This window comes from Pelodiscus sinensis, chromosome 7 (assembly GCF_052426305.1).
Source record: "Pelodiscus sinensis isolate ZL-2025 chromosome 7, ASM5242630v1, whole genome shotgun sequence".
NCBI classification, from domain to species: Eukaryota; Metazoa; Chordata; order Testudines; family Trionychidae; genus Pelodiscus; species Pelodiscus sinensis.
In genome coordinates, this window is record NC_143058.1 from 73,352,340 (window position 1) to 73,361,644 (window position 9,305).

At 45.6% G+C, this 9,305-nt stretch overlaps 1 protein-coding gene across 1 annotated transcript; it reads left to right on the plus strand.

Moving 5' to 3' along the window:
• Window positions 1-131: 131 nt before the first annotated feature.
• HSPE1 (heat shock protein family E (Hsp10) member 1) lies at window positions 132-6,180 on the plus strand. Its single transcript, XM_075934255.2, has 4 exons — window positions 132-385; window positions 2,342-2,506; window positions 5,195-5,284; window positions 5,937-6,180. Exons 1-4 carry the CDS (start codon window positions 296-298, stop codon window positions 5,985-5,987), a joined length of 396 nt encoding a protein of 131 aa, XP_075790370.1. The 5' UTR covers window positions 132-295; the 3' UTR covers window positions 5,988-6,180.
• The last annotated feature ends 3,125 nt before the right edge of the window (window positions 6,181-9,305 follow it).

Genomic DNA, 9,305 nt, shown 5'->3' on the forward strand with positions numbered 1-9,305 from the left:
TAGCGTGTGAATCATACAGATTTCGGGGCCTCCCCATTCCAGAACCTTCTGGAACGCTCATGCTCGCCACAGGTCAAAGGTGGTATTGCGTCACTTCCGGATGTTCGTCCGCTGCCGGGCGCAACGAGGCGGTACTGAGGCCGCCGTTTAACATCGCCGCATAGAGAGTCCGGTTCTCGTGCGGAAACTGCCGGCGAGAGTAAAAAAATACAAGTGCCGAAAGCATTTGTCTCCCAGGAACAACGGAAGTAGCCCCGCCTTCCGGCGCGCGCCGCTCGAGGGGAGGGGGAGGCGCATGCGCAGCGGGAGTGGTCCTCCCCACGTGCAGTCGCGGCGGGTCAGTGGGGCGCTCAGTCGCAGAGCGGGAGGGACACGCTGCGCCATGGTGAGCGTCTCGTCCCGCCGCGCGGTGCTGCCGGGGCCCGCCCCTGGGCCGCAGTGGGGGGGGCGGCTCTGGGCACCCCCCAGTTGCCGCCCTGGGGCTGCGGGGCCCGGGGTTGCCCGGGGGGCGGCGGCGCTGAGCGCGGGGCCGGGGGGCGGGGGGGTTACCGCAGTGGGGCGAGACCGCTGCCCGACTCCACGCGATCGCCCGGGCACATCCGCTGGGTCGGCCCGAGCCCCTGGGCATGGAAACGTGTCCTAGCAGCCGAACAGGCAGCGAGCCTCCCTGAACCCTCATTCCCAGCTGGCCTGGGACTTGCCCAGGAACCGTCTTTTTAATCAATGCAGTATAATTGGGCTGGGTTTCGTCTCTTGGCTTGTCCCTGAGCCTGACCTTGCCTGCTCACAAGGTCATGTAAATACAGCAGAAACTGTTAAGCCATGGTGGTAGAGATGTAGCCGTGTTAGTCTGGGGTAGCTGAGGCAAAATGCAGGACAATGTAGCACTTTAAAGACTAACAAGATGGTTTATTAGATGATGAGCTTTCGTGGGCCAGACCCACTTCCTCAGATCAAATCATGTTAAGCCATGGAACCAGTGAGGGCAAGGATGACCTTTTTCAAATACGTTTGTTCTCTCACCGTTTCTATCACTAAGAGAGACAGTAAGTTATTTTTAAAAGTCAAACTTAATACAGTGATATTAAGTGCTACACAGTCCTGTATTTTGTTTCAAACTTAATAGAGTGATAGTGAGCTCATATTAGTAGGTCTCTGTAATGTGTCTTTAGACGATGCCAAATCCAACAGCCACAGCGGGAGGAAAAAACTCCTTTCTAATTTTTTCTATTTTTTTTTGTTGATCCCTTTAGTATGTGGTCATTCCTGTCACAGAAAACACTGATTTAAAAGAACATAAGTTAGTATAAAAAGACCCCAAATTCTTAAATCTATGCAATTGGTTAAACTAGATGTTTTCAACATGTTGATAGCCTTGCCCAAGTCTTACTAGAACTGGGGGATGAACCAACGTTCGCTAATACTTTTAAGAATATTTTTGATCTGGCAATCATATCCGCATCCTGCTTCCAAATTTATTTTTTTGTGTAGCAATAGCCCCTAAGGGAGAGATCCGGGCTTGTGAGTTCTCTGTATTTCTAGCTGATTCTACACGTGTCCAGGCTGTGGCACTTTGACATCTGTAGAAGCAACTGGAATGGTGCTGGAAGCCAGCAGCCTGTGACTTGGCAATTCTTCATATGCAACAACTTGATTGCTTTTAAACTAAAATGTGTTCTGGCTCTCTTTGGCTCCCTTTCTTGTGTTACTTGCTTAGTGAAGTTGCAAGGATTGCAGACTTGTATGTGGCTTGCACTCTGTGATCTCAAACACTGCTGTTACCTCCTGGCTCAGTAGTTAAGACTGACATTTTTAACAGCCCTAGGTTGGTAACCTTTGCTATTGCCCGCTGCTAGCTTCAAAGTAATTGCAGTTCTCAGTGTTGGGTTTTCTTTCTCCATCCTCAGCTGCTTTCTCCATCCCCCTCCTGCTTTCTGTTCCTTCTCCATGCAGCAAAGAGGCAGTGTTTGTAATATAGTTAATATATTATTATATATTTTAGTGTTTGTTTATTCAAGATCTTCTAGATGGTAAGAGTTGGGACCAACATAAGGGATGGGTATACGTGGAATGGGATCACTTCTCATAAAACCATACATAAAAGAGACACTCACCAGGCAGGTGAAAGGGGCTGATTGGGGGTGCACCCTTCTCCACTCTCTGGGACTGGCCAGCACTGAACCTCCCATCTCGCAGGGCCCATTAGGGAGGATGGGAAGGGCTGAAGCTTCTGCTGTTTAAATAGTAAAATCTTGTATTTTGGATTGCAACTTTGTTGCAGTCTCCAAAGTGATTTGGTCTTTTCTGTACAGTACAAAAATATTGAATTCTATTTCAACAGGCTGGGAAAGCATTTAGGAAATTTCTTCCTTTATTTGACCGTGTTCTGGTTGAAAAATGTGCAGCTGAGACTGTAACCAAAGGAGGAATCATGCTTCCAGAAAAATCTCAAGGGAAAGTGCTACAAGCAACAGTAGTGGCAATTGGATCAGGATCCAAAGGAAAGGTAAATCTATCCCAATTTTGCACATCACTAACTTTTTTGGATAAAACAAATAGAAGCAGGATGTTATCTGAAAAATGAAAATCTAGATAGCTAAATGATGTTTGTCCTTACATTTACATTGTGCCTGATCTAAACAATGTCTATAATATTTTGAAGAGGACATTTTTAAAAAGAGCCAAGATCTCCTCAGATCTAATTTGGCACAGATAGTCGCTGACCAATTTACTGTGCTTGTCTTTGTCCCCATCTGTAAAATGAGTAATAATACCTCTTTCACAAATGTTTTGAGAGAGCTAGTTATTGATGGTTGTAAAGAGCTTTAAAGAAAACAAGCTCTTTTTAAAAAAAATGTTTTCTAGGATGATAGTTTTTCTTGCTTTGGCATTAATTGTTAAATGATGCAATCTGAGTGTTGGGAGGCTGAAGGCTCGTTTTTGCATCATGGAATAAATTGTTGAATAGTCTTATTGATTAAATTGCTATGGCCCACAGTGTGTTTCCACGTTTTAAGAGCAGAACAGAAATACAGACCATGGTTTGTATTAAATATTATGAATAGTCTTGGGTTGTGCAAAACATCATGTGTTAATTAAAGCTTTTAAGTGTTCTAGCTTCTTGGACTTTCCAGTTTTAGAATAACTGGAGATTAGGTTAAAACTTTCAACTGGAAGGCATTTCTGTATTTTGATGGTAAATTAATCACAAAATGTAAATGTATCCTTCCAGGCATATGGAGAAACCATGTGTTTACAAATCTGTTCTTTTTTCTTGAACAGTTATAAGTAGGAATGTCCTTGTGTAGTCAACTAGACAATTAACTGATAAGCCTTGGCTGACCGGTTAATCTTGTCAACTACATGCATCCCTTCCCTCCCTCACTGCCTGTATATTAGAGGCAGTAAGCATGGGGGAAGCAGGAGCTGGCTTAACAGCCCACCCCTGGGAACTATAGAATAGTAAAATCTCTCGTTACCAACCAAAAAGATGAGATGTAAATTCACTAAATTAGGTACTGAAACAAGACATCGCCCGGGGAGGGGAAGGGTGTCTTCCAGGAGCACTGCAGTGCTCCCACCTTCCTCGCCACTCCTCCTGCCCTGCTGCCTCTGATAGAGGCACAGGGGTGGGGGAGGCTGCATGTAACATACAGGGTTACATGTTCACATTCCTACTTTGTAAACTGTATTTCTGTAATTTGCATCAGTACAACTTCTGGGGGAATTCAGTGCAGCTGAAGAATTGTATTTGTTCCTGCAGAATTGGCATTGCTCCTTGTCGCTGTTGGTTTCCGGAGCCTGCAGAGCCTCACTCCGCAGTTCACAAATTGAGGACACTGTTGGGGATGGGGGAGCGGGAAGGTTCCTGGCAGCTGCAGTTCTCAGGATGCCCTGAAGGAACGAGGTGGCATGCAGGAAACTGCATACAGGCCTCCTCCCCCCAACCTAGCATCAGGCTGTTTATCTAGATCCTTTAGCTCGACAGTGGGTGGGCAGAGAGAGCAGCCCTGTAGCTGAGCTCTGGTGGTGAGAGGGGTGCTGAAGTTTGGAGTGTGGGGGCCACATACAACCTACTCCAGGACTCCTCAAATACCCTTTCCTAGTATGCACACACTGTACGCCCCCCAACTGTACTCTCTTTAGCAGCGTCCTGTATTTGGGAATCTCTATATTGGGGTAGCTAAACTTGCTCATCCTTGCTCAGCCACATACATACAACCATTTTCAGAAGTTCAGGAGCTGGGGATGCACCTGCTGCAGCTTACAGGATGCATCTGCTGGGATTAGAGCCCCGAGATCCTCCTCCATACTGGGCAGAAGCCAGAGGCTAGGAATAGGTGGGGGTCATGTGCTGCCCTCTCACTCCCCTTGACTTGCAAGGTTTTGATGGCCCTGCTTAGTCACATAATGCTACATGGCCCCACTCCTGCACAGCAGCTTCTAGAGCCAGCAAGCTTTGGCTGTGAGTGAAGGCAGGGGCAAAGAGCTGGGAGCTGCAAGTGAGTTGCTGCTTTTACTGCTGCCTCCCCCCATAGAGCTAAAGCAGACTCTTTGCTGCTGCCTTTCTATGCAGAGCTAATTCCCGGGAGCTGCAATGAAAGGTTACTTAGGCTAAGGGGGGTATGGAGGGCTGAATCTTCAAATTGTGGGGAGCTCCCCAACAAGCTTGTCATCTCTGGCAGGAGCCCGTAACTGCCTCATCCTGCTGTATAGCAGAAGCCCTGAAATCTGTCCCCTCTTCTCCTCTCTTCCCCGCAACAACTGTTCTGTAGGCAGAGAACAGGGTGTCAGGGTGACTTGGTGAGCTGCACTTAAAACGTAGAAGAGCCACATGCAGCTGGCAAAGCCACAGTTTGGCTACCCCTGCTCTATGTGGTAACTCTGTAGAGGAAGTTTCCCACAGTCCCATGCAGTTTGTCTGCAAGGACCAGTTCTGGCTCTATGTTCTAAGAGTCCTGAAAGCAGTGGAAGCATCGATAATGCTGCTAGACGATACAGACCTCTTGTGATAAGCAAATTCTTTTTCAGCACTCGTCAGGTCCTAAGACGGCTGGACTAGACAGGTTCAACTTGTACTTTCACTGTGAAACACTATGTTCTGCTTGCATTTTTCTAAATAAATGTGTGTGCTTATGAACAAATATAGGATGATTATACAAACTTACAAGCTTTTTTTCCCCCTCCCCTTTAGAGTGGAGAGATTCAGCCAGTTAGTGTAAATGTCGGTGAGAAGGTTCTGCTACCAGAATATGGCGGTACTAAAGTAGTATTGGAAGACAAGGTTTGTTTGAATTTTTTATAAATGCAAACTAAATTGGCTTATTAAAATCTAGGATTATTTTAAAATCCTTCTGGCTAGTAGGCCATGTTGTGTGAAAATGAATAGTAGCATTGAGACCAATTAAATAGCAGATGCAACTGCTAACATTCAAATTGAGAAGCATTAAGCTGACTCTGGCTTTTGTACACTACACTTCTGGTCCCCTGCATTGAGAGAGAGACTACTGCCCCTGCCAACGTGTGTGGCAGCAGAGAAACTGACTCTACATGCCACCTCATCTTGGGAAGAAAACTAGGGAGCAATGTCATCCTTGCTTAGGAGGAAAGATGATTTCAGAGCTTCCTACCATTTAATGTTCATGCTTCTATTAATTTGTGGACATGGTGTCAAAGAATGCTGCTGCTAGAAAACTTACCCCCCAGAGTGAAAATATCATCTGGAATGAAAGAAACAAGGATGGATAGGCTGTTAGAGCAACAAGCTTTTTATCCAAGTCCTTGGATTAATATTTCCTTTGATTGTATAATATTGGCCTCGGCCTTCAGCAGTACATCAGTCTCGGGCTACAGTACTACTGACCTTGGAGACCATTACTAGTTTTGTGAGGTTTGGCTGCAACAGATACTAACTTATTTTTTCTCTCCCTTTGCAGGAGTATTACTTATTTAGAGATGGTGACATTCTTGGAAAGTATGTGGACTAAATTTCTCAAATGGCTGCAGTATCATGAAGTTGTCCATTCCACTAAAGTGCTGAAATCTTTTTCCATCATGTAAATAATTTTCTGTTCTTTATTTTATAATAAACAGATAACTAATCTCTCTGAAATAACTCTCGCAATCCCATTGTTGTGATCTGACCACTTCAGAATAAAAGGATATGTACAGTCTGAGAAACACATTAGTTTTTATTTTGGAGTTCCACTGCACAATTCAAAGCACTCCCGGGAGTGAGAGCCTTTTTTCTATAAGGCCATTGACACTCGGAGAGGAGGGGGAATCTCTTCAGGGGCCACACACAAGTAAAAATCTGGGTGGCTCCCAGCTTTTGGGTGGGCAGGCAATGATCCCTCCTGTTGCACGTCTTTAGACCTGCTTAGGAGCAAACCTGACAAAGGATGGGCTGGAACAGTATTGGGGTTGTTCATTGGTACAGATTCTTAAGGGTAAACTGATACATACATCACATTGATGCTGGCAGTTTGGAGGAAGGCTGCAAGTGCGGTGTAGATTACTTTTGATTTTGCAGGTGTCTGGAGTGCTACCTAGGCTTCAGCTTCCGGGAGACTTGACCATGAGGTTCATTGGGAGATCGCTTTGGATCTGCAGGAGGCTTCACTTTACTGGGGCCGGTCCCAGGTTTCTGCTGTGTTGTATCTTGTCTGAGGGAAGAGAGATTTTCCTGGCCACTCATCAGTTGATTTACATGCTCTGCAGGGTGTTTGTCTTAAAAGGTTACAGATCCTAAACTGCCTTTGGATATTTCTCATTCACACATCTCACTCATGCATATTTGTAAGCATGCAGAAAGCAATATGGTTTCTAGGCAAAGTTTGGCCTTGTGGTAACAAGATACCATAGAAAAAAACTAACATAAATTGTATTGCTTGACACCTAACAAGCTGTAGCTAAGAAAGGCAAAGGGGAAAAGCAGAGGTGTATGTTCAGCCAGCCAGATGCCAGTGAAAAGAAGGGAGAGGGGTTGCCTGACTTGTTACACCTCCCACAGAGGGGGGGACTATGGTTTTATGGGGCCCCCTTCTTGCCAGGGAGCAGGTCAGGGCACCCAAAGGGGTTGCCTGCTCTGCCCATCTGTTGCTCCTGCCAGGGAGCCTGACAGTAGGCTGGTGATGTAAAATCCTGTTTAATTGGATAATGGGTTAAATGTTATTTTTAACTGTTTAAAAGGGGAGCAGCCCCCCTCTACTGCAAACAAGGAATGCCCCAGCTAGCTGGAGCAGTCCCTCCCTCCAGTAGGGGTGCCAGTCCAGGCCCACCAAAGGCTGCTCCAGCTGGCTAGTTGGAGCGTACCTACCTGCAGTGGACCTAACCAGAACTAATAAACCTCATCATTCACATCCCTATAGTGAGCTGAATGATTTTAAGCAAAGGTCCAGATCAGCTAAATGTGAATGTATTTTAAAGATTTTTTTTCTGTCCTCTAGGGCTCTGTCTACACTGCAAGTTTTTGTGGCAGGAAATAATGCTGAGGGACTCATTAGCATGAGTTGTGATGTCAGCATATTTTCTGCTGATTCTTTTTGCACAAAAAGAAGCATTGTAGCTGCTTCAGTTTTGTGCAAAAGCGTGTTTTGCACAAACACCCTTGTGCAAAAAGAATTGGCAGAAAATATGCTAATGACATTGCGACTCGTGCTAATGAGTCCCTCATTAGCATATCGTCTGCCATAAGCTTGCAGTGTAGACAAAGCCGAAATGTGTGGGGCTTCATTGTTGGACTGCTTCTCTTGCTGTTCCCCTGAAGGAGTGAAAGTGACTGCATTCAAATGCGATTTATGTGCACACCTGCACTACGGTCGTGCTGGTGATAGCTTATGAGTTTTTTTTCCCCTCCAAACAATACTAACTTGTAGCTGGAATGACTAAACTGTCCCCAGGGGAGTGCTGCAAAAATGAAGTGATAATTTACTTACCAGATCTGGGTCCTGTTACTTTTCCTAAAGACAGGAGATAACTACTTAAGTCATTATCAAGTAGGGGTATACTGTACAGAGATTTCCTAGGGGCCCACATCAACTTATTTAGATAGGCACCTAGTTTTACAGCAGACTACATAAAAAGCACAAATATCCTCAGCAGTGTAAAGCTGAAGTTTGCTACTTCCTTCTTTCACCGTTGTGTTCTGCAGCAATGTGATTTTAATTTGTCCAAAACATATTGGCTGCATCTACACTGGCATGATTTTGCGCAAATACTTTTAACGGAAAAGTTTTTCTGTTAAAAGTATTTGCGCAAGAGAGCGTCTATACTGGCATGTGCCTTTGCACAAAAGATTTGCTTTTGCGCAAAAGCATCCGTGCCAGCGTAGATGCTCTCCTGCACAAGAAAGCTCCGATGGCCATTTTAGCCATCGGGCTTTCATGCACAAAAAATCAACTTGGCTGTCTACACTGGCCCTCTTGTGCAAGAATACTGGTGCAAGAGGGCTTATCCCTGAGCAGGAGCGTCAGAGTATTTGTGCAAGAACCACTGATTTTGTACATAAAGTCAGTGTTCTTGCGCAAATACTCGCAGCCAGTGTAGACAGGCAGCAAAATTTTGCACAAAAGCATGCCAGTTTAGACACAGCCACTGTGATTTAGGCCAGCAGTTCAACCAGTGGTCTGTGGCCCCAGGGGAGCCTTGGACCTGAAGCAGGGAGTGAGCCTTGGTGCTACCTTCAGAGCAGAGGCCATGGGTGGAGTTGTGGGGTACAGTAGTTACCCCCAAAAACTACAGTGTCAGAGCTAGGCAGTCCTAGGAGGAACTCCACACCCCCTACTTCTGAGGTCCCAGCCCCTGTTCAGATCAGAGGTGAAACCAGGCATTGTGGAGCAGCTGCTGCTGCTCTGGTTGGTGCCCTGTAGCAAATAGCCATGGCATTTGCCTGCTGCTTGTTAGTGCCTAAGATTGTAACTGCTCCTTAGCTCTTAACTCCTTTTTTTAATGCTCATGCAATTGAGGAAGAGCTGCCTGGATGGGGGACCTAGCTCTGTGTCTGAGAGAATAGCAACTGCCAGGGAGTTTTCCTGGTACCCTACATTAGAATTCACCAAGACCCAAAATGGGGGAACTAAGTTAGGATTTGGCTTGTTTGTGTATGTGTTTTAAAATAATGGCTCTTGTTTAGATACGGGTTGTCCAGGGTTTGGAACACACTGCGTACTGGGTTAAAGGCTTAAGCTATCATGTAGTATATGGACTACAAAGAAAGTATCACGGTGCTGGTTTTGAGGTATTTGTTAGTCCAAAAGCATCTTCCAGGACATATTGTGGCTGTTCATTTACACAGAGATAGCATT